The sequence below is a fragment of the Camellia sinensis genome, chromosome 7 (assembly GCF_055761805.1).
Source record: "Camellia sinensis isolate YWXY chromosome 7, ASM5576180v1, whole genome shotgun sequence".
In the NCBI taxonomy this organism is placed as follows: domain Eukaryota; kingdom Viridiplantae; phylum Streptophyta; class Magnoliopsida; order Ericales; family Theaceae; genus Camellia; species Camellia sinensis.
Window position 1 is genome coordinate 141491013 of NC_138967.1, and position 25801 is coordinate 141516813.

The following is a 25801-nucleotide window of genomic DNA, read 5'->3' on the forward strand; positions in this document are numbered from 1 at the left end:
TTTCATTCTTAGAAAGTGATTTTGCCTATAAATTTTTATATTTAAAAATCATAATTTATTATATTTTCAAGTTGATAAAACATGAATGGAAATTCTATTATACACACCTGATAAAATATCATATCACTACAGTAAATTAAGATTTTAAAAATAAAAATTTAGTGACAAAATTACTTTTTAACAAAAAAAATATTTTAATCCCCAAAATATCATTATCATATTTTAAAAATTTTGTCACGGATTTTTTTATTTTTTTTACTTTTCGTGGCTGAAATCCGCCTGTTTTTATAACAAAAGTTTCAACTTTTAGGGATGAAAAAGTTGGTTGCTAAAATTCTTATATGCTTTAATGTATGTATCTCTAGTTTCTATCATTGGATCTAAAAATATGAGTCTTAATAATTTATCATACTCACATTAATTCTTAACCAACAGTGATTACTTTGATCACAATCAAAATTACCATATTAAAGTTGTATATTTTAAGACAAACAAGTATCAAAGTAGGAGATCTAATAACCAATTTTGAATTAACAATTTAAGATAGGGAGTCACTACTAACTACTTTGGCCCTTCGATACAACAACCTTCGTTGAGTTCATTGAGAACTCATTTTCATTATTTGAATAGTTCATTTTATAAAATTCACTGAAAATATGCATTCAAAAAATGAATTCGGTTGCATATCGATAGCAACATGATTGTCACATTTAGTTATTTATTAAAAAAATCTATTCAAAAAATTACGTTTGTTTATTTTTTTAAAGACAAATGTGACTCGATTATATAATTATTAATATTTAATTAATTTATTTTTTTGTATGTCAATATCTCTAATTGATAAACTACATAAAATAAATAATTTAAATCATACTGTGTCAAAGAGCACCACAGTAGCTCCAATCTCAACATTTGCTAGTCACACCAGCACAATAATCTATAATCAAATCCCACAATATTTCATAATCAACACTAATTTAAATCATAAGAATTACAAGAAGCATAGAACATGGGTGGATGATTAGTGATCTACTGAACTTTTTCACCGAGGTCTCCCATACGCCAGACCGCACAAAGCACACAATCACACAAAACCAAAAACCAGATCATGGGCCATACCAACATGGCCTCCATTATTTTACCCCCGATAAGAAAATTGCAAACAAGTATTTAAAAAAGTCGGACTTCCTTCCGGTTTCAAATCGAATTGAGGTATTGTTGAGCCTATAGAGGCCCATCAAGTGTCCCGTTTTGATAATTTAGACCGTTAATATATATAACTCATTAAATATTATATTTCTACAAACAATCACGTTGATCGGATATTGATAGTTAAGTGATCAAATCAGTTTTATATAAAAAAATAGACGGTGAAAAAATAAACGGTTAATAGAAATTCGATCCGATGAAACAGTTATCAATATCCGATTAACGTAATTTTTTACAAACATATAGTACTTGACAAATACTACATATTAAACGGTTAAAATGATCAAAACGGAACCCGTAACAAACCTCTATAGATCCAATAATACCTTTCAATTTCATTTAAGATTGGAGAGAAACCGTCCCTATTTAGAAATGAGTAAGGATCCTTTTTTTTCTTAAAGTTTTTTAGAATGGTGCGTTGTGTGGTTGAAATTTAATAATAAGTCACATTAATTTTTCAATATTAAATCTCAACCACACAATATACCACTTTAAGAAATTTTAAGAAAAAAACATTCTAGAGAATCCTTGGTGTTTAAAAATAGCTAATCCTCATCTCCTAGCCTTTTTTTTTTTTGACATTATTACCAAACATGCTAATTTCTTCTAGAAGTCAGTGAGGGATGATGAGATGTCATATTTCAAAGATTCTTCATGTGCCCTCCCTTCTCTCTCTCTCTCTCTCCCCTCTCCTTTTCTCCCTCTCATCAAGTTGTGCTCTTCCAGCACCACTATATAAACCTCTCTCATTGATCATCTCTGCATCCCATTTTCTCTTGCTTTTGCTTCCTTTTTAGTGTTTTTTGTGCTTCAAACTACACTATTCCCTTCAGGTGAAAATGGCCACAGTTGAGGTAACTCAAACTGCAACAATTTCTATTTGGAGTTTTTTTAAGTGTGCAACTGCACACTATGTGCCACTTATACAAAAAGTGTAAGTGTAAGGTGTAAGGTGTAAGTGGGTTGCACATGGTGTGCAACCTCAAAAAAGGTGTAAGTGTAAGGTTTAATTTTTTACAAAAGGTGTAAGTGTAAGGTGTAAGTGTAAGGTATAAGGTGTAAGGTGTAAGTTGCACACCATAACCAAACCCTTTTTATTTTGGAGGTTTGATTAATATAAGATCTAAATTTGTGCACTTCTCTTGTAAACTCAACTTGTCTAATCCTCTTAGAGCTCTCTTCGTAAAGCCCTCTTTCTTCTTAATTTTGTTTTCTTTTATTCTACAATTAATCTTTCTGCTAAAAATTTGTTTGTACGATATCGATATTGATTAATTCATAGCTTCCACATAGCTCTTCTTCTTTCTCCCTCCTAACCCAGTTCATTAAAACTGTTGCCTTGGGTCCAACGATAATACAGGAAATAATATGGAGTCAACTTCAGTAATTTGAATCACTCAAAACAATTCATGGAATCAAAAAAAAACCATGCTACTTTAAATAAGAAATTAAGATCAAGATTGCTATTATATAAATAAAGTATATATTTAGCTCATTCTTATCTAATATATCATTTGATCATCCATCTACCATACTTGTTATACCCTATTTGGTGGGATTAATGTGGCAAGCTATGAATTTTATTGACAAAAATTATTGAGTCATGTAGGCAATACAAATTACTCAATCCAATGACATTTTTAAAGTAATAGATCACTTAGATTAGTTTATTGATTTATTTTTATATCAATTTTTAAATGATAAGATCAAATTCTGCCAAATCATTCTGTACAAATTTTATGATAATTTTTATTTTATTTTATTTTTTTGGGTATATTAGGCTGCATAAGCACTATTAATCTCGAGTTTGTAGATGTATATATATTTACTATAACTAGTTCTTCAGTAGATGTGTAGTTAATATGATTTGAATCAATCTAATAATCTAATTACCATTTTTGAAGGAAAGAAATTAGCATTTCACTAATTACTCCCTTATTATTGGATCATTATTCAGGTTGTGTCAGTTACATCAGCACTCTCTGAGGAGATCACTAAAGAGGAGCCAACCAAGGCTGAAGAGACAACAATCACAGAAGAGGCAGTGGCTCCACCACCACCAACAGCGGCTGAGCCACCAGCAGAAGAAGAGAAGGTAACAGAAACAGCCGCCGCAACAGAGGAACCAGCTGCTCCAGAAGCCGAAGCCCCAGCAGCTGACGTCGAGGCCAAGGAGGAGAAGGTTGTGGAAGAAGTAGCTGAGGTGGTGGCAACCGAAGAAGAGCTGGTTGTAGAGAAGAAAGAAGAGGTGAGTACTCCTAAGGTGGCACCAGAGCCAGTTGAGGAGGAAGTAAAAGAAATTACAGAGTCTGTCAAGGCACCCGAGCCGGTGATTGAAGCTCCTAAAGATGAAGTTGTTGAAAAGGAAGAAGAAAAACCAGTTGAAGCTGAACATAAAGTTGAAGCAGAAGCAACGGCTGAGAAAACTGAGTAGTAAAAAGCCTATGGAAGTGTTTTGCTTTGGCTTTTAGTGAAAGGTTTGTGCATGTAGTAGAGGGCATGTTAGGTTTTCATCATGTTGGGTTAAAGTTAAGAGTTTGGTCCAATAAGGGTAGTTTGGTAATATGGGGCTTGGAATCTAGAAAATGAATGGGACCCATGTGGATCTCACTTGGATCGTATGTAGCCAATGCCGACCTGCCACGTGGAAAGATGTATGAGAGGGATTTATATTGATATGTGCCACATGGGGCATGGTTATTGGTTTTGAGACGATCTGGTCAGTGCTGTAATGATACTTGCATGTTGATACACAAGATGTGTTATGTTATTTTGACTTATTATATATGACGTTTTAGCACTTAATTAATTGTCCTGCTTATTTCCTCCCCCGTTTAATTATTAATAAGATTGATTGCATATGTTCACAAATATTCATTTATGCAAAATCACCCAATATATATGCATAAACAATATTCAAGGATTAACCATTCAAAAAAGTTCATCAACACTAAAGTTGTGCTAGTGACGAATTTAAGATTCTAATATTGGAAGGCAAAGATACATATAATTGTTAATTAAAAATTTTTCTAAAATTTTATTAAAACATAATATCCCCTATTCTTAATTAAAAAACGATTTGTGTTTGGATCAACATATCCTGCATAGCTATAGATATCGTTCTCTCCTTTTACCAATTCAAGTGATTACAAATCTACTCTTTTATACACCTAAACAATTCATGTTTTAATCACCTAATAATTAATTAGTCGACCCAACTCAGCTCGTTTGCAGTCCTAACTTTAAGAAATTACATTATGCTACTATTATTATTACTATTATTGATATAATTGTATAGTATTTAAAAATAAAAAATAAACATTCACTTAAACAAAAAGTGAGAATTAATTTTCAAAGGACAGTTCCAAAATCTTATCGTTTCATTAACCCCTAATTTCATGTATCTTTTTGTATGTGTCATGACTGCGCATGTATTAATGTATAGAAACAATTTGATCAAGTCAAACATTCATGGATGCCTATTATTTTCTTTTTGTTAACTTGTACAACTATTATCTCACATAAATAGATTCTTGTTACAACCATGCATAACATTTTTTTATTACTATTTTGCATGGTAACTTTTCCCAACATTTGCCTATAAAAGATCGAAATCACACCCTTCCATAAGCACAAAAAGTGAATCAAAATGGCTCTTTCCAAGATTTCACTAGCCATTGTTTTCTTCATGGCCTTGACCATGGCCCACCACTCCCTAGCCCAAAATTCCCCACAAGACTTCCTTGCAGCGCACAATGCTGTTCGAGCTCAAATCGGAATCAAGCCTCTTGCATGGAACAACACCGTAGCCGCCTATGCCGAGAACTACGCTCAATTGAGGAGTGCTGACTGCAACTTGCAACATTCAAACGGCCCATACGGGGAAAACATTGCAGAGGGCTCAGGTGAATTTACAACGGTGGACGCGGTGAAGATGTGGGCGGACGAGAAACCAAAGTATGACCACAATTCGAATTCATGTGTTGGAGGAGACACTGCAGGATGCCTACATTACACTCAAATTGTTTGGCGCAACACAGCACAAATTGGTTGTGCTAGAGTTCAATGTCAGAATGAATGGTGGTTTGTCACTTGTAACTATTATCCACCGGGAAATTATGTGGGTCAACGTCCTTACTAAGATGCTTTTTTTTTTTTGGCTTACAAACGGATGAACTACGAAGCGATAAAACTTTCAAATTTGAAACATAACTCATTTGAGTAATATTAAGGGATTCCTGTTTCACACTCAAATTGTTTGGTGCAACACAGCCCAAATTGGTTGTGCTAGAGTTTAGTGTCGGAATGAATGGTGGTTTGTCAATTGTAACTATTATCCACTGAGAAATTATGTGGGTCAACGTCCTTAGTAAAATGTTTTTTTTTTTTTGTTCTTTTCCCTCCTTATTTTTTTGTCTTACAAACGGATGTACTACAAAGTAATGAAACTTTGAAATTTGAAACATAACTCGTTTGAGTAATATTAAGGGAATAATTAATGTGAGTTATTTATATAGCATTACTCATTCTATAATTAGCAGCAGACGAGTTATTAAATTTTATGATTTATTTTTTCTTATTACAAACTAACTGAGCAATGAGACACGTGCAGTTAAGCTGCACTGGGCTTCTTGAGCTTCTTGAGGATGAGTAGGTGGTGCTGATGGAGTAACCACTACAAGAAAAAGGAGATACGGTGGCGTTTTTTTAATGACGTTTTTTTAAACGTCACTTTTATTAATATTTAACGGCGTTTTTTAAACGTCGCATATTCCTTTAAATAAAACGACGTCATTTTATAATAGGAGGCGTTGAAAAACGCTTCCAAATCCGTTTGCCTCACGCGCCTCCTCTCTCCCTCTGTTTTGAAACCCTTATCTTGAATCTGAGATGTTAAACGCACAGATCTCGAGCGAGCGATCTCTCTCTCTCTCTCTCAACCCTCTCATTCTCAGAGCCCATTTTGAAGCTGAGAATGATTGTTAAAGCCTATTGTAAATCCTTATTTTGAATCTTCACGCCTTCAAATCGCGCCTCTCTCTTGCTCACCCCCAATTGCTTTTAAATCCTTGAGAGCGATTTCGATTCAGAGTGATTTTCTTTGAGATTCAGATTCATACAAGTTCATCTTTGAGATTCAAAGGGATTTCGATTTCATCTCAAAGTGATTTAGATTTTGAAGATCTCTCTCTTGATTTCAAAGCTCCACCGACTCTCTCTTTCTCTCTAGATCTGATTTCATCTTTGGCTGTGCTTGATTTCTCAAAGATTCATCTTTGAGATTCAGAGATTCAGATCGGTCTCAGAGATCACAGATCGATTTCGATTTTGAAGTTCTCTCTCTCTCGATTTTGAAGCTCTACCGTGACCACCATCTTCACGGCGACCACCATTTGCACCAGCGAGGTATTGATTTCTCTCTCTCTCTCTCTCTCTCTCTCTCTCTCTCGCTCGCTTTTCCTTCCCATCTCTCTCGATGTGGTTATTGAAATTTTGAGCACGAAACTACAAGTTTAATCAGGATTTGTGAAATGAAATGAATGTGCTCTAGGTATATTCTTGATGGTGAGTTGGTGACTAAAGGAGGAAACTTATGGTCCATTTCTGAGATGTTTTTAATCAACATGGAGATGGTACAAGAATTTGTATATTTCTGTGAAGCTATCTATGAGGAGAATCCGAATTCACTATTAAGATTAGCTTACTGTGAGATGATGCTTTGGATTAGAGTTAATAATGAAGATAAAATAACAGAGCTCTGTGATTATATTGCAACTAATGATGATGGTGACAAACCCAACTTTATTTTTAAGCTGTGGAAAATACTACTACACACCCATCTCATTATTTTTGGTTACTTGTCCTAAATTCCATGCATATTCTTCTAGTTATTGTTGTAATAATAATGTAAAAAGCTGTAATAATCCAATTCATTAACCCTACACTTGTGGTAAGGTAAAACTACATGCCTGATTTTATATTTGCAAAAGTGGTAAACTGGACGAGTGATTGTAGAAACTAAACTACACATCCTTGAATTCATTAAACAATGCATGATAAATGCACTTGTGATAAACTGGGTGCCATTTTTGGAGTAGTTCTGGCTCACTTTCATATTTGATCTGGTATAGCTTGTTAGTTTGAATTCTCTAGTATCCTTGAATTTTTTGTGCTGATACGTCCATTTTTTATGATGTTAAGCACTGGAAAATACTATCACACCATTCTCGTTCATCTTCTATGGTCTTCACTTCGTATTCCACTTGATACAGTGAGGAGCACCAAACCACCATGGAGAGGGGACTTGCTTAGGTGCAGGGTTGGATGCTTCTTCAGTTTAATGGCGAGGGATATAGCATAAGTTTTTTGTGTCATGTTTGAGGCGCATGTTAAGAAATTGCTTATGATTTGTGTTCCATCTCTTGAATCAGAACTGATCTTGTGGCTGCCATATCTGTTACGTGATGCTAAACTTTTTTCTTTTTTTTTTTTCTTTTTTTTTGTGAATTAGGCACATCCGTGAATTAGTTTTTTTGTGTCATGTTAAGAAACTGCTTATGTTTTGTGTTCCATTATCAGGCACTTCTTCTGGAGGTATGTGTACTAATTATGAAAATAAGAAAAATATTATTTATACTACCATTTGCACACTTAGATATTGTGAAAGTGCAAATTCAATATTGCAGTGAGTTTATGGGCTTTCAATTAGAGCAAAAAATTGATAGAAAATTCATTCAAATAGAATCATCATTCTACATTGTAAGGGAATGGTCATTCTAATGGGATGCTAAGTAATGATTATTCCATTCCATTCTACCTTCATTTCAGTTATCCAAACACCCTCTTAGAGTATATGGACTCATCAAATGGGTGGTCTGGAACATGTTTTCTTATTTCCTACCAAACCAAATGGTTCCTTTTTTATTTTTATTTTTTATAGATACTTACTAAATGTTTCTTTTAAGATCCAACCATTGTTACTAAATGGAGTTGTTATGATGGATAAATATTCTATTGTTAAGCTACTATTGAAACTAATAGTTTCAATTGATCAAATGCTTTTGTAGTTTGTGATATTAGTTGAAAAGTCCCTATTAACAACTGAGATTTGGATTGCAGGCCCATTGGCTATGCTGCTCTTTGCATCAGTAACCTTTGTTTCTGCATTCTCTCTCTGCCACTGTTACAGATCACCCGGTCCAGGGCCCAAGAGAAATCCCTCCTACCTAGAAGCTGTTCGGACGATTTTAGGTGAGAGTTCTTAGTTAAAATAAACGATTATCACATCATATCCCTTTTTAAGGAAAGCAATTCTCTTGATATTCCATTTTTCAACAACAACTCAGATCTTTATTTTATAGAATTGCATTGAAACTAACTTTGTCTTCTTTATTTTTGGAGAAATGCTATACAAATATAAAAATTATACACTGTTTTTATTTATACAAATTGATTGACGTAGTTGAACCGAGATTGTGCTCATTTCAAAATATAATAATCATTAAGTTGACTCTTCATTTCAAAAATGTCATATCGTCACATCATTCTGTGTGCACATTTTTCGTATATAGAATAGACATTTATTTTTGTTGAGAATGAAGTGTTAACATTCTTATGTTAGTTTTGCTTCGAGTCTGTCACAACATTCTTAGTTAGAATTCCACGCCACTATGTAATTCTCACATAAATTTCCCTTAATTAAGAAATGTTTGGTAATATACCAATTTTAAGCAATTCTGATGCATGTCAAAGGTAGCCCATGATCATATGCATACAGTGACGTTTTTTTTTTTTTTTTTTTTTTTTTTTTTTTTTTTTATGACGTGAGCTTTATGATGGTCATTTTAGCATCTTTGACTTTTGTTTCTCTTGGTTGCAACAATATGGAACAATACTGCTGTCTTATTGTCTTATTACTCATCTTTTGTAGGGATGCTATTGTGAGTTGGGTGAAAAAGAAGACAGTGCCTGGTATATACAACCTTTCGATTTAGCCATCTTGACCTTGTTTCCATATATATCTAGTCTTACTCATGCGAGGAATGTCTTGTTTAAGACTTGAAGCAATGCCAGTGGATGAGGGATGTGCAGGGAATCGAAGTCTGGCCAGTCATCTTCGTCTTACTTCATTTCAATGAGACAGCGTAAGGGTGATAAATGATCAGGGTTTTGGAGCGGAAAACAATAATCACTAAGAAGTCTATTACTTACCTCTATCAATGACGTTAGGTACACAATTATTATTGTTTTTTTTTCTATTGATTAGACTTGAGGTTTTGGGGTTTAGATTTCTTTTGAAATCCCACATTTGCAACATTCACTTTAGGGATATACACCATTTATTCGCTCATTCATAACTTTTACTATAAAATATTATAACTAACGCCACAAAGTGGCATGGCATGTCTTAGAATGTGCCTTTCTGGGTGCACACCATAGATATTTCTCCATTCACCTGCTTTTGACTTTGTTATTCTTACAAATAAACTTGCAACACAACAATTCCAATATATAGAAAATCCATATATGTTTTTCTTAGAATTGAGTTCTGCCTTGGTTGTCCTCCTGCTAAGTCAAATATTCTTGTGATGACAATCACTGGATACCCATTTGACTTGCTTGTCTGTTAAACCACCAATGTAACCCAATTGTTATATTTGCCCACAAATCAACTTCTTCTTTTTTTTTTTTTAGTGATGTAATTTTTTGAATTATGTTGTTCAGAATATGTCAGATTATCACACACTGAAGTGGCTAACAATGACTTCGACAAATTAGTACCAGTGGATTCCTGAAATGCCAACTTAATGATGCCTTGCTTAAACTGACATATTCTGAACTACATATACAATAGGAAGTAGTAAAAATTAAGAAGCATTTACCATCGCTACAGCTGCACTCTCCATGTCAACTGATGAAACTTGAAAAGTATTGAAGAGGAAGTACCTGTATGCTGCATTGTCCACAAAAATGTTGGCGGTTAAGCCCCGGAGTCCAGCTACTAGTTTGGGCTTTTATGGATGGCACACACTTGAGTTCACACATTGTTCTATTTCTACCCCTTGCAGTAACACAACTTAGAACTTGCAAACTTTAGAAAAAAAAAAAGGGGGCTTTGTGTAGGCTGAGTTTGGTTATGATGACCGCAAAGCAATGGAAAGTGTGAGATTCAAAAAAATGGAACTTTTTCTATGTTTGCCCCTGTTTATTTTTTCTTTTCTTTTATTTTCCAGAACTACTCCTCAATCATTTCCGTCCATCCAGAAGTCATTGATGGAAGACCAGGGACTCTGGTAATAGAATCCTTTGTAGTAGATGTGCCCAAGGGAAACACCAAGGACGAAACCCCCCTGAGGTCTTCTGCTGAAGTGAAAAATAAGGATGGAGTATAATCAAGTGCTTAATGTGTTTCTGAATTATTTTTTTTCTAATTTTGACAGAATTAAGCTCTATTTATTTATTGTTATGCAGATCTAAATTTGTTTATGCTATGAGAACATTATTTATTTAATTTTACATGATTCTCATCTGTGTCTGTATTATATTTGCGTATGCCCTTTTCTTTATATGTATTTAGTGCTTCTTTGCATTTATGTTGTTGGAATTGTAGTGCTTCTTGGTATGTGATAAAATCTTCTTGTTAGTGCTTCTTCAAGTTTTAAGTACTGTTTATAAGCATTGGGTACAAATTCTTCAATTTGTGTTTATTTTGGTGAATCTGATTGCAGTTTATGTTCTGATGCAGGCATGTAGACCAGTGAAGACTATAACTTTTATGCTCAGACATGATTTTTGGATATATGTTAGTTTGTGGTTAATGTTAAGACATGATTTTTGGATATATGTTAGTTTGTGGTTAATGTTAAAACATGATTTTTGGATTTTGGATCTGTTAATTTTGTGGGTAATGGTGATTGGATATTAATTAAATGAGAAAGTAAATTAATGCTTCATTACAGCTATTTGAATGGGAGTTATTATTTTATATTAGCGCTATTATAGGTATTTTCTTAGTTCAATCAAATAAAATTAGCACAATTTCAAAAAAGAAAAAGAAAAAAAAAGGGATATGACGGCGTTTCTACAAACGCCTCTTAAACCCTACATACTAACGGTCATGTTGTTAAAAAAATATATGACGGCGTTTTTTCAACAACGTCGCTAAATATCGTCAGTGACGTCACCTGTGTTTTGGTAGGACATTTGGCGGCGTTTTTAAATGCCACCTATACTAATATCACGACGTTTTTAAAACGTCATAAAGTTATAGCGACGGCCGCGTCCTTGGCGTTTGGTGCTAAGCGTCACAAAAAGAATTGGCGGCGTTTTTGACACTTATAGCGGCGCTTTTTAAACGCCACTAAAAGTTGAATTTTCTGCAGTGAACCTTATCAGTCCCCTTCAAACACGTAGGACTAGGAAGGACTAAGAGTTTGCTTTGAAGATACTGAAAACGAGCCACTGATAGAGGCTTAGTGAATATGTCTGTAACCTGATCAGCAGCAGGAATATAAACAATGTGTAGTGTCTTGGCAGCAACCTTTTCTCGAACAAAATGATAGTCCACCGCAATATGCTTCGTACGAGCATGAAAAATCGGATAGCAATGGTTGAAAGGTTATCACACCACAGAGTAAGAATAGGGACAGGGACATGAAGCTCAGCAAGTAACATGCCAAGCTAACTGAGCTTAGTTGAAGTCTGAGCTAAGGCCCTATATTCTGTTTCTGAAGAAGACCGGGACAGAGCAGGTTGTTTCTTAGCAATCCAAGAAATGAGATTGTGACCAAGATAAATACAGTATCCAATGGTAGATCTCCTATCAATTGTACTACTAGCCCAATTAGAATCTAAATAGGCATTAAGAAGAAGAGGACCTCGAGAGAAATGCAGACCATGAGCTAAGGTGCCTTTCAAATACCTAAGCAATCTTTTGGCAGTAGCAAAGTGACAATTTATGGGAGATTGCATGAATTGACAAGCAGTATTGATTCTAAAGGCCAAATCTGGTTGAGTGATAATGAGATATTGAAGAGCACCTACTAAGCTTCGATAAAGGGAAGGTTGGGAAAAGGGTGAGGCATCTTTAGAAGAAAACATTGGAGCATTTAGAAGCCATAGGAGATGCATAAGGCTTGCAATTACTCATGCCATCTTTGGCTAAAATATCTGAAGCATACTTGTGCTGAGAAAGAAAATATCATGAGAAGGACTTGGTGACAGAAATGCCTAGAAAGTAATTAATGAAACCAAGTTCTTTCATGGAAAATGTGGCATGCATTTGTCGAATGAAAGATTGAATGTAAAGAGGGTCACTGCCTGTAAGGAGAATATCATCCACGTAGATAAGAAGGATAGTTATGAAAGTAGAAGTCTTTTTGACAAACAAAGAAGAATCACAGTGACTGGCAACAAAGCTTAAAGAAAAAAGAAAAGTAGAAAATGTAGAGAACTAAGCTCTAGGGGTTTGTTTTAAGCCATAAAGAGCTTTGTTTAATTTGCAGACAAGTGAAGGCTAATAGGGATGAATAAAACCTTGTGGTTGAACCATGTACACATCTTCCTCTAGAACACCATGCAAAGAGGCATTGGAAATATCAAGTTGTTTAATTGGCCAATCAAAATGAAGAGCAAGACGTAGAAGAACCCTGATAGTAGGTTGTTTCACCACAGGACTAAAGGTTTCATGATAATCCCCACCTTTTTTTTTGAAGAAGACCTTTTGTTACAAGTCGAGCCTTATATTTGGCTATGGTGCCAATTGAATTTTTCTTCAATCTGTAAACTCATTTGCAACCTACAGCTTGTTTACCATGTGGAGAAGACATCAAAGACCAAGTGGCCTATCTTTGGAGAGCCTCATACTTACCAAACATAGCAGCTTTCCAAGCAGGAGAAACAACAACTTCTTTATAGGTTTGAGGTTCAAAATTATCAATGGAGGCAGTAAAACAAGTAAGAATTCTGGTCTTGGATTTGGTAAGCATAGGATGAGTACTAGTAAGAAGACAAGGAAGATCAATAAAAATAGAGGAGATAGGAATTTGAGATTCAAAACTAGGAGGCTGATTTGTTACAAATATAGAAGGTGAGGAAGCTAAAGATGGAGGAGAGTTAGTAAAGGCTTTTGGAGCAAGAGGAGAGGTAGGAGAAGACATTGGAAAAGACTTCAGATCTGAAGAAGAATGCCAAAAGAAATCAAGAAGAGTAGATACCGAGGAAGTAGAAACTGAGAAAGAAGGCTAAGATGAGGACTGGAAAGGAAATAAGGATTCATCAAAGACTACATTCCTATAGGTATAAACTTTCCCTGTTTGAAGGTCAAGGCATCTATATCCTTTGATAGAAGGTTGATATCCAAAAAACACACAAGGAATAGACTTTGGTTGAAGTTTATGAGAGGTATAAAGCTTAAGCCAACAATAACATCTACAACCAAATGTCCTTAACAACTGATAATCAGGCTTGTGTTTCAACAAAACTTCACAAGGAGTGAGATTATTCAATTTGAGAGTAGGATGCCTATTCACAAGAAAGACAGATGTAGCAAGAGCATCAAATCAATAAACCAAAGGAAGAGAAGAGTGATGCAAAAGAGATGTATATATATATATATTTACTATAACTTGTTCTTCAACAGATGTGTAGTTAATATGATTTGTATCAATCTAATAATCTAATTACCATTTTCGAAGGAAAGAAATTAGTATTTCACTAATTATTCCCTTATTATTGGATCATTATTCAGGTTGTGTGAGCTACATCAGCACTTTCAGAGGAGATCACTAAAGAGGACCCAACCAAGGCTGAAGAGACAACAACCACAGAAGAGGCAGTGGCTCCACCACCACCAACAGCGGCTGAGCCACCAGCAGAAGAAGAGAAGGTAACAGAAACAGCCGCCGCACCAGAGGAACCATCTGCTCCAGAACCCGAAGCCCCGGCCGCTGAAGTTGAGGCCAAGGAGGAGAAGACTGTGGAAGAAGTAGCTGAGGTGGTGGTAACCGAAGAAGAGCTGGTTGTAGAGAAGAAAGAAGAGGTGAGTACTCCTAAGGTGGCACTAGAGCCAGTTGAGGAGGAAGTTAAAGAAATTACAGAGTCTGTCAAGGTACCCGAGCCGGTGATTGAAGCTCCTAAAGATGAAGTTGTTGTTGAAAAGGAAGAAGAAAAACCAGTTGAAGCTGAATAGAAAGTTGAAGCAGAAGCAACAGCTGAGAAAACTGAGTAGTAAAAAGCCTATGGAAGTGTTTTGCTTTGGCTTTTAGTGAAAGGTTTGTGCATGTAGTAAAGGGCATGTTAGGTTTTCATCATGTTGTTGTGTTAAAGTTAAGATTTTGGTCCAATAAGGGTAGTTTGGTGATATGGGGCTTGGAATCTAGAAAATGAATGGGACCCATGTGGATCCCCCTCAGATCGTATGTAGCCAATGCCAACCTGCCACGTGGAAAGACGTAAGAGAGGGATTTATTTTGATATGTGCCACATGGGGCATGGTTATTGGTTTTGAGACAGTCTGGTCTGTTCTGTAATGATGGTTGTATGTTGATACACAAGAGGTGTTGTGTTATTTTGAATTATTATATATGATGTTGTAGCACTTAATTAATTGCCTTGCTTATTTCCTCCCTCCCTCCCCGCCCTTTCAATTATTAATAAGATTGATTGCATATGTTCACAAATATTCATTTATGCAAAATCACCCAATATATATGCATAAACAATATTCAAGGATTAACCATTCAAAAAAGTTCATCAACACTAAAGTTGTGCTAGTAACGAATTTAAGATTCTAATATTGGAAGGCAAAGATACATATAATTGTTAATTAAAAATTTTTCTAAAATTTTATTAAAACATAATATCCCCTATTCTTAATTAAAAAACGATTTGTGTTTGGATCAACATATCCTGCATAGCTATAGATATCGTTCTCTCCTTCTACCAATTCAAGTGATTACAAATCTACTCTTTTATACACCTAAACAATTCATGTTTTAATCACATAATAATTAATTAGTCGACCCAACTCAGCTCGTTTGCAATCCTAACTTTAAGAAATTACATTACGCTACTATTATTATTACTATTATTGACATAATTGTATAGTATTTAAAAATAAAAAATAAACATTCATTTAAACAAAAAGTGAGAATTGATTTTCAAAGGACAGTTCCAAAATCTTATCGTTTCATTAACCCCTAATTTCATGTATCTTTTTGTATGTGTCATGACTGCGCATGTATTAATGTATAGAAACAATTTGATCAAGTCAAACATTCATGGATGCCTATTATTTTCTTTTTGTTAACTTGTACAACTATTATCTCACATAAATAGATTCTTGTTACAACCATGCATAACATTTTTTTATTACTATTTTGCATGGTAACTTTTCCCAACATTTGCCTATAAAAGATCGAAATCACACCCTTCCATAAGCACAAAAAGTGAATCAAAATGGTTCTTTCCAAGATTTCACTAGCCATTGTTTCCTTCATGGCCTTGACCATGGCCCATCACTCCCTAGCCCAAAATTCCCCACAAGACTTCCTTGCAGCGCACAATGCTGTTCGAGCTCAAATCGGAATCAAGCCTCTTGCATGGAACAACACCGTAGCCGCCTATGCCGAGAACTACGCTAAATTGAGGAGTGCTGACTGCAACTTGCAACATTCAAACGGCCCATACGGGGAAAACATTGCAGAGGGCTCAGGTGAATTTACAGCGGTGGATGCGGTGAAGATGTGGGCGGACGAGAAACCAAAGTATGACCACAATTCGAATTCATGTGTTGGAGGAGACACTGCAGGATGCCTACATTACACTCAAATTGTTTGGCGCAACACAGCACAAATTGGTTGTGCTAGAGTACAGTGTCAGAATGAATGGTGGTTTGTCACTTGTAACTATTATCCACTGGGAAATTATGTGGGTCAACGTCCTTACTAAGATGTTTTTTTTTTTTTTTTTGGCTTACAAACGGATGTACTACGAAGCAATGAAACTTTCAAATTTGAAACATAACTCATTTGAGTAATATTAAGGGATGCCTGTGTTACACTCAAATTGTTTGGTGCAACACAACCCAAATTGGTTGTACTAGAATTTAGTGTCGGAATGAATGGTGGTTTGTCAATTGTAACTATTATCCGCCGAGAAATTATGTGGGTCAACGTCCTTACTAAGATGTTTTTTTTTTTTGTTTTTTTCCCCCCCTTATTTTTTTGTCTTACAAACGGATGTACTACAAAGTAATGAAACTTTGAAATTTGAAACATAACTCGTTTGAGTAATATTAAGGGAATAATTAATGTGAGTTATTTATATAGAATTACTCATTCTATAATTAGTAGCAGACGAGTTATTAAATTTTATGATTTATTTTTTCTTATTACAAACTAACTGAGCAATGAAACACGTGCAGTTAAGCTGCACTGGGCTTCTTGAGCTTCTTGAGGCTAAGTAGGTGGTGCTAATAGAGTAACCATTACAAGAAAAAGGAGATATGGTGGCATTTTTTTAACGACGTTTTTTTAAACGTCACTTTTATTAACATTTAACGATGTTTTTTAAACGTCGCATATTCCTTTAAACAAAACGACGCCGCTTTATAATAGGAGGCGCTTACAAACGCCTCCAAATCCGTTTGCCTCACGCGCCTCCTCTCTCCCTCTGTTTTGAAACCCTTATTTTGAATCTGAGATGTTAAATGCACAGATCTCGAGCGAGCGATCTCTCTCTCTCTCTCTCTCAACCCTCTCATTCTCAGAGCCCATTTTGAAGCTGAGAATGATTGTTAAAGCCTATTGTAAACCCTTATTTTGAATCTTCACGCCTTCAAATTGCGCCTCTCTCTTGCTCACCCCCAATTGCTTTTAAATCCTTGAGAGCGATTTCGATTCAGAGTGATTTTCTTTGAGATTCAGATTCATACAAGTTCATCTTTGAGATTAAAGGGATTTCGATTTCATCTCAAAGTGATTTAGATTTTGAAGATCTCTCTCTTGATTTCAAAGCTCCACCGACTCTCTCTTTCTCTCTAGATCTGATTTCATCTTTGGCTGTGCTTGTTTTCTCAAAGATTCATCTTTGAGATTCAGAGATTCATATCGGTCTCAGAGATCTCAGATCGATTTCGATTTTGAAGTTCTCTCTCTCGATTCCGAAGCTCCACCGCGACCACCATCTGCACCGCGACCACCATTTGCACCAGCGAGGTATTGATTTCTCTCTCTCTCTCTCTCGCTCTCTCTTGCTCGCTCTTCCTTCCCGTCTCTCTCGATGTGGTTATTGAAATTTTGAGCAAGAAACTACAAGTTTAATCAGGATTTGTGAAATGAAATGAATGTGCTCTAGGTATATTCTTGATGGTGAGTTGGTGACTAAAGGAGGAAACTTATGGTCCATTTCTGAGATGTTTTTAATCAACATGGAGATGGTACAAGAATTTGTATATTTCTGTGAAGCTATCTATGAGGAGAATCCGAATTCACTATTAAGATTAGCTTACTGTGAGATGATGCTTTGGATTAGAGTTAATAATGAAGATAAAATAACAGAGCTCTGTGATTATATTGCAACTAATGATGATGGTGACAAACCCAACTTTATTTTTAAGCTGTGGAAAATACTACTACACACCCATCTCATTATTTTTGGTTACTTGTCCTAAATTCCATGCATATTCTTCTAGTTATTGTTGTAATAATAATGTAAAAAGCTGTAACAATCCAATTCATTAACCCTACACTTGTGGTAAGGTAAAACTACATGCCTAATTTTATATTTGCAAAAGTGGTAAACTGGACGAGTGATTGTAGAAAATAAACTACACATCCTTGAATTCATTAAACAATGCATGATAAATGCACTTGTGATAAACTGGATGCCATTTTTGGAGTAGTTCTGGCTCACTTTCATATTTGATCTGGTATAGCTTGTTAGTTTGAATTCTCTAGTATCCTTGAATTTTTTGTGCTGATACGTCCATTTTTGATGATGTTAAACACTGGAAAATACTATCACACCATTCTCGTTCATCTTCTATGGTCTTCACTTTGTATTCCACTTGATACAGTGAGGAGCACCTAACCACCTTGGAGAGGGGACTTGCTTAGGTGCAGGGTTGGATGCTTCTTCAGTTTAATGGCGAGGGATATAGCATAAGTTTTTTGTGTCATGTTTGAGGCGCATGTTAAGAAATTGCTTATGATTTGTGTTCCATCTCTTGAATCAGAACTGATCTTGTGGCTGCCATATCTGTTACGTGATGCTAAACTTTTTTTTTTTTTTTTTTTTTTGTGAATTAGGCACATCCGTGAATTAGTTTTTTGTGTCATGTTAAGAAACTGCTTATGATTTGTGTTCCATTATCAGGCACTTCTTCTGGAGGTATGTGTACTAATTATGAAAATAAGAAAAATATTATTTATACTACCATTTGCACACTTAGATATTGTGAAAGTGCAAATTTAATATTGCAGTGAGTTTATGAGCTTTCAATTAGAGCAAAAAATTGATAGAAAATTCATTCAAATAGAATCATCATTCTACAATGTAAGGGAATGGTCATTCTAATGGGATGCTAAGTAATGATTATTCCATTCCATTCTACCTTCATTTCAGTTATCCAAACACCCTCTTAGAGTATATGGACTCATCAAATGGGTGGTCTGGAACATGTTTTCTTATTTCCTACCAAACCAAATGGTTCCTTTTTTATTTTTATTTTTTATAGTTACTTACTAAATGTTTCTTTTAAGATCCAACCATTGTTACTAAATGGAGTTGTTATGATGGATAAATATTCTATTGTTAAGCTACTATTGAAACTAATAGTTTCAATTGATCAAATGCTTTTGTAGTTTGTGATATTAGTTGAAAAGTCCCTATTAACAACTGAGATTTGGATTGCAGGCCCATTGGCTATGCTGCTCTTTGCATCAGTAACCTTTGTTTCTGCCTTCTCTCTCTGCCACTGTTACAGATCACCCGGTCCAGGGCCCAAGAGAAATCCCTCCTACCTAGAAGCTGTTCGGACGATTTTAGGTGAGAGTTCTTAGTTAAAATAAACGATTATCACATCGTATCCCTTTTTAAGGAAAGCAATTCTCTTGATATTCCATTTTTCAGCAACAACTCAGATCTTTATTTTATAGAATTGCATTGAAAGTAACTTTGTCTTCTTTATTTTTGGAGTAATGCTATACAAATATAAAAATTATACACTGTTTTTATTTATACAAATTGATTGATGTAGTTGAACCGAGATTGTGCTCATTTCAAAATATAACAATCATTAAGTTGACTCTTCATTTCAAAAATGTCATATCGCCACATCATTCTGTGTGCACATTTTTCGTATATAGAATAGACATTTATTTTTATTGAGAATGAAGTGTTAACATTCTTATGTTAGTTTTGCTTCGAGTCTGTCACAACATTCTTAGTTAGAATTCCACGCCACTATGTAATTCTCACATAAATTTCCCTTAATTAAGAAATGTTTGGTAATATACCAATTTTAAGCAATTCTGATGCATGTCAAAGGTAGCCCATGATCATATGCATACAGTGACGTTTTTTTTTTTTTTTTTTTTTTTTTTTTTTTTATGACGTGAGCTTTATGATGGTCATTTTAGCATCTTTGACTTTTGTTTCTCTTGGTTGCAACAATATGGAACAATACTGTTGTCTTATTGTCTTATTACTCATCTTTTGTAGGGATGCTATTGTGAGTTGGGTGAAAAAGAAGACAATGCCTGGTATATACAACCTATCGATTTAGCCATCTTGACCTTGTTTCCATATATATCTAGTCTTACTCATGCGAGGAATGTCTTGTTTAAGACTTGAAGCAATGCCAGTGGATGAGGGATGTGCAAGGAATCGAAGTCTGGCCAGTCATCTTCCAGGCGTCTTACTTCATTTCAATGAGACAACGTAAGGGTGATAAATGATCAGGGTTTTGGAGCGAAAAACAATAATCACTAAGAAGTCTATTACTTACCTCTATCAATGACGTTAGGTACACAATTATTATTGTTTTTTTTCTATTGATTAGAGTTGAGGTTTTGGGGTTTAGATTTCTTTTGAAATCCCACATTTGCAACATTCACTTTAGGGATACACACCATTTATTTGCTCGTTCATAACTTTTACTATAAAATATTATAACTAACACCACAAAGTGGCATGGCATGTCTTAGAATGTGCCTTTCTGGGTGCACACCATAGATATTTCTCCATTCACCTGCTTTTGACTTTGTTATTCTTATAAATAAACTTGCAACACAACAATTCCAATATATAGAAAATCCATATATGTTTTTCTTAGAATTGAGTTCTGCCTTGGTTGTCCTCCTGCTAAGTCAAATATTCCTGTGATGACAATCACTGGATACCCATTTGACTTGCTTGTCTGTTAAACCACCAATGTAACCCAATTGTTATATTTGCCCGCAAATCAACTTCTTCTTCTTTTTTTTTTAGTGATGTAATTTTTTGAATTATGTTGTTCAGAATATGTCAGATTATCACACACTGAAGTGGCTAACAATGATTTCGACAAATTAGTACCAGTGGATTCCTGAAATGCCAACTTAATGATGCCTTGCTTAAACTGACATATTCTGAACTACATATACAATAGGAAGTAGTAAAAATTAAGAAGATTTAGAGAGTGATTAGCCAATAAGTTGGAAATTAAGAAGCATTTACCATCGCTACAGCTGCACTCTCCATGTCAACTGATGAAACTTGAAAAGTATTGAAGAGGATGTACCTGTATGCTGCATTGTCCACAAAAATGTTGGCGGTTAAGCCCCAGAGTCCAGTTACTAGTTTGGGCTTTTATGGATGGCACACACTTGAGTTCACACATTGTTCTATTTCTATCCCTTGCAGTAACACAACTTAGAACTTGCAAACTTTAGAAAAAAAAAAAAAGGGGGCTTTGTGTAGGCTGAGTTTGGTTACGATGACCGCAAAGCAATAGAAAGTGTGAGATTCAAAAAAATGGAACTTTTTCTATGTTTGCCCCTGTTTATTTTTTCTTTTCTCTTATTTTCCAGAACTACTCCTCAATCATTTCCGTCCATCCAGAAGTCATTGATGGAAGACCAGGGACTCTGGTAATAGAATCCTTTGTAGTAGATGTACCCAAGGGAAACACCAAGGACGAAACCCCCCTGAGGTCTTCTGCTGAAGTGAAAAATAAGGATGGAGTATAATCAAATGCTTAATGTGTTTCTGAATTATTTTTTTTCTAATTTTGACAGAATTAAGCTCTATTTATTTATTGTTATGCAGATCTAAATTTGTTTATGCTATGAGAACATTATTTATTTAATTTTACATGATTCTCATCTGTGTCTGTATTGTCTTTGGGTATGCCCTTTTCTTTATATGTATTTAGTGCTTCTTTGCATTTATGTTGTTGGAATTGTAGTGCTTCTTGGTATGTGATAAAATCTTCTTGTTAGTGCTTCTTCAAGTTTTAAGTACTGTTTATAAGCATTGGGTACAAATTCTTCAATTTGTGTTTATTTTGGTGAATCTGATTGCAGTTTATGTTCTGATGCAGGCATGTAGACCAGTGAAGACTATAACTTTTATGCTCAGACATGATTTTTGGATATATGTTAGTTTGTGGTTAATGTTAAGACATGATTTTTGGATATATGTTAGTTTGTGGTTAATGTTAAAACATGATTTTTGGATTTGGGATATGTTAATTTTGTGGGTAATGGTGATTGGATATTAATTAAATGAGAAAGTAAATTAATGCTTCATTACAGCTATTTGAATGGGAGTTATTATTTTATATTAGTGCTATTACAGGTATTTTCTTAGTTCAATCAAATAAAATTAGCACAATTTCAAAAAAGAAAAAGAAAAAAAAAGGGATATGACGGCGTTTCTACAAACGCCTCTTAAACCCTACATACTAACGGTCATGTTGTTAAAAAAATATATGATGGCATTTTTTCAACAACGTCGCTAAATATCGTCAGTGACGTCACCTGTGTTTTGGTAGGACATTTGGCGGCGTTTTTAAATGCCACCTATACTAATATCACGACGTTTTTAAAACGTCATAAAGTTATAGCGACGGCCGCGTCCTCGGCGTTTGGTGCTAGGTGTCACAAAAAGAATTGGCGGCGTTTTTGACACTTATAGCGGCATTTTTTAAACGCCACTAAAAGTTGAGTTTCCTGCAGTGAACCTTATCAGTCCCCTTCAAACGCGTAGGACTAGGAAGGACTAAGAGTGTGCTTTGAAGATACTGAAAACGAGCCACTGATAGAGGCTTGGTGAATATGTTTGTAACCTGAGCAGCAGCAGGAATATAAACAATGTGTAGTGTCTTGGCAGCAACCTTTTCTCGAACAAAATGATAGTCCACCGCAATATGCTTCGTACGAGCATGAAAAACAGGATAGCAATGGCTGAAAGGTTATCACACCACAGAGTAAGAATAGGGGCAGGGACATGAAGCTCAGCAAGTAACATGCCAAGCTAACTGAGCTTAGTTGAAGTCTAAGCTAAGGCCCTATATTCTGTTTCTGAAGAAAACCGGGACACAGCAGGTTGTTTCTTAGCAATCCAAGAAATGAGATTGCGACCAAGATAAATACAGTATCCAATGGTAGATCTCCTATCAATTGTACTACTAGCCCAATCAGAATCTAAATAGGCATTAAGAAGAAGAGGACCTCGAGAGAAATGCAGACCATGAGCCAAGGTTCCTTTCAAATACCTGAGCAATCTTTTGACAGTAGCAAAGTGACAATTTATGGGAGATTGCATGAATTGACAAGCAGTATTGATTCCAAAGGCCAAATCTGGTTGAGTGATAATGAGATATTGAAGAGCACCTACTAAGCTTCGATAAATGGAAGGTTAGGAAAAGGGTGAGGCATCTTTAGAAGAAAACATTGGAGCATTTAGAAGCCATAGGAGATGCATAAGGCTTGCAATTACTCATGCCATCTTTGGCTAAAATATCTGAAGCATACTTGTGCTGAGAAAGAAAATATCATGAGAAGGACTTGGTGACAGAAATGCCTAGAAAGTAATTAATGAAACCAAGTTCTTTCATGGAAAATGTGGCATGCATTTGTCGAATGAAAGATTGAATGTAAAGAGGGTCACTGCCTGTAAGGAGAATATCATCCACGTAGATAAGAAGGATAGTTATGAAAGTAGAAGTCTTTTTGACAAACAAAGAAGAATCACAGTGACTGGCAACAAAGTTTAAAGAAAAAAGAAAAGTAGAAAATGTAGAGAACTAAGCTCTAGGGGCTTGTTTTAAGCCATAGAGAGCTTTGTTTAATTTGCAGACAAGTGAAGGCTAATAGGGATGAATAAAACCCTGTGGTTGAACCATGTACACATCTTCCTCTAGAACACCATGCAAAGAGGCATTGGAAATATCAAGTTGTTTAATTGGCCAATCAAAATGAAGAGCAAGACGTAGAAGAACCCTGATAGTAGGTTGTTTCACCACAGGACTAAAGGTTTCATGATAATCCCCACCTTTTTTTTGAAGAAGACCTTTTGTTACAAGTCGAGCCTTATATCTGGCTATGGTGCCATTTGAATTTTTCTTCAATCTGTAAACTCATTTGCAACCTACTGCTTGTTTACCAGGTGGAAAAGACATCAAAGACCAAGTGGCCTATCTTTGGAGAGCCTCATACTTACCAAACATAGCAGCTTTCCAAGTAGGAGAAACAACAGCTTCTTTATAGGTTTGAGGTTCAAAATTATCAATGGAGGCAGTAAAGCAAGTAAGAATTCTGGTCTTGGATTTGGTAAGCATAGGATGAGTACTGGAAGGAAGACAAGGAAGATCAATAAAAATAGAGGAGATAGGAATTTGAGATTCAAAACTAGGAGGCTGATTTGTTACAAATATAGAAGGTGAGGAAGCTAAAGATGGAGGAGAGTTAGTAAAGGCTTTTGGAGTAAGAGGAGAGGTAGGAGAAGACATTGGAAAAGACTTCAGATCTGAAGAAGAATGCCAAAAGAAATCAAGAAGAGTAGATACTGAGGGAGTAGAAACTGAGAAAGAAGGCTAAGATGAGGACTGGAAAGGAAATAAGGATTCATCAAAGACTACATTCCTATAGGTATAAACTTTCCCTGTTTGAAGGTCAAGGCATCTATATCCTTTGATAGAAGGTTGATATCCAAAAAACACACAAGGAATAGACTTTGGTTGAAGTTTATGAGAGGCATAAAGCTTAAGCCAACGATAACATCTACAACCAAATGTCCTTAACAACTGATAATCAGGCTTGTGTTTCAACAAAACTTCACAAGGAGTGAGATTATTCAATTTGAGAGTAGGATGCCTATTCACAGGAAAGACAGATGTAGCAAGAGCATCAAATCAATAAACCAAAGGAAGAGAAGAGTGATGCAAAAGAGATGTATATATATATATTTACTATAACTTGTTCTTCAATAGATGTGTAGTTAATATGATTTGTATCAATCTAATAATCTAATTACCATTTTCGAAGGAAAGAAATTAGTATTTCACTAATTATTCCCTTATTATTGGATCATTATTCAGGTTGTGTCAGCTACATCAGCACTTTCAGAGGAGATCACTAAAGAGGACCCAACCAAGGCTGAAGAGACAACAACCACAGAAGAGGCAGTGGCTCCACCACCACCAACAGCGGCTGAGCCACCAGCAGAAGAAGAGAAGGTAACAGAAATAGCCGCCGCACCAGAGGAACCATCTGCTCCAGAACCCGAAGCCCCGGCCGCTGAAGTTGAGGCCAAGGAGGAGAAGACTGTGGAAGAAGTAGCTGAGGTGGTGGCAACCGAAGAAGAGCTGGTTGTAGAGAAGAAAGAAGAGGTGAGTACTCCTAAGGTGGCACTAGAGCCAGTTGAGGAGGAAGTTAAAGAAATTACAGAGTCTGTCAAGGCACCCGAGCCGGTGATTGAAGCTCCTAAAGATGAAGTTGTTGTTGAAAAGGAAGAAGAAAAACCAGTTGAAGCTGAATAGAAAGTTGAAGCAGAAGCAACAGCTGAGAAAACTGAGTAGTAAAAAGCCTATGGAAGTGTTTTGCATTGGCTTTTAGTGAAAGGTTTGTGCATGTAGTAAAGGGCATGTTAGGTTTTCATCATGTTGTTGTGTTAAAGTTAAGATTTTGGTCCGATAAGGGTAGTTTGGTGATATGGGGCTTGGAATCTAGAAAATGAATGGGACCCATGTGGATCCCCCTTGGATCGTATGTAGCCAATGCCAACCTGCCACGTGGAAAGATCCAAGAGAGGGATTTATTTTGATATGTGCCACATGGGGCATGGTTATTGGTTTTGAGACGGTCTGGTCAGTTCTGTAATAATGCTTGTATGTTGATACACAAGATGTGTTGTGTTATTTTGAATTATTATATATGATGTTGTAGCACTTAATTAATTGCTTTGCTTATTTCCTCCCCCCCCCCCCCCGCCCTTTCAATTATTAATAAGATTGATTGCATATGTTCACAAATATTCATTTATGCAAAATCACCCAATATATATGCATAAACAATATTCAAGGATTAACCATTCAAAAAAGTTCATC

The 25801-nt window shown here is 35.5% G+C and overlaps 3 protein-coding genes across 4 annotated transcripts; all 3 read left to right on the forward strand.

Annotated features, from left to right (window-relative positions):
* Nucleotides 1–1824: 1824 nt before the first annotated feature.
* Nucleotides 1825–25651, forward strand: LOC145795349 (uncharacterized). 2 transcript variants are annotated; one of them, XM_082879473.1, is made up of 2 exons: nt 1825–2063; nt 3167–3994. In XM_082879473.1, exons 1-2 carry the CDS (start codon nt 2049–2051, stop codon nt 3641–3643), a joined length of 492 nt encoding a protein of 163 aa, XP_082735599.1. In that variant the 5' UTR covers nt 1825–2048; the 3' UTR covers nt 3644–3994. The 2 variants fall into 2 exon arrangements, with proteins under 2 accessions (XP_082735599.1, XP_082735600.1); XM_082879474.1 differs by lacking the exon at nt 3167–3994 and adding an exon at nt 24794–25651 and having other exon boundaries at nt 1917–2063.
* On the forward strand, nt 4736–5463 carry LOC145795351 (basic form of pathogenesis-related protein 1-like). The gene has a single exon (XM_082879476.1). It carries the CDS (start codon nt 4859–4861, stop codon nt 5348–5350), a length of 492 nt encoding a protein of 163 aa, XP_082735602.1. The 5' UTR covers nt 4736–4858; the 3' UTR covers nt 5351–5463.
* On the forward strand, nt 15549–16428 carry LOC145795350 (pathogenesis-related leaf protein 6-like). Its single transcript, XM_082879475.1, has one exon. The coding sequence runs from the start codon at nt 15667–15669 to the stop codon at nt 16156–16158; it is 492 nt and encodes a 163-aa protein (XP_082735601.1). The 5' UTR covers nt 15549–15666; the 3' UTR covers nt 16159–16428.
* Nucleotides 25652–25801: the final 150 nt, after the last annotated feature.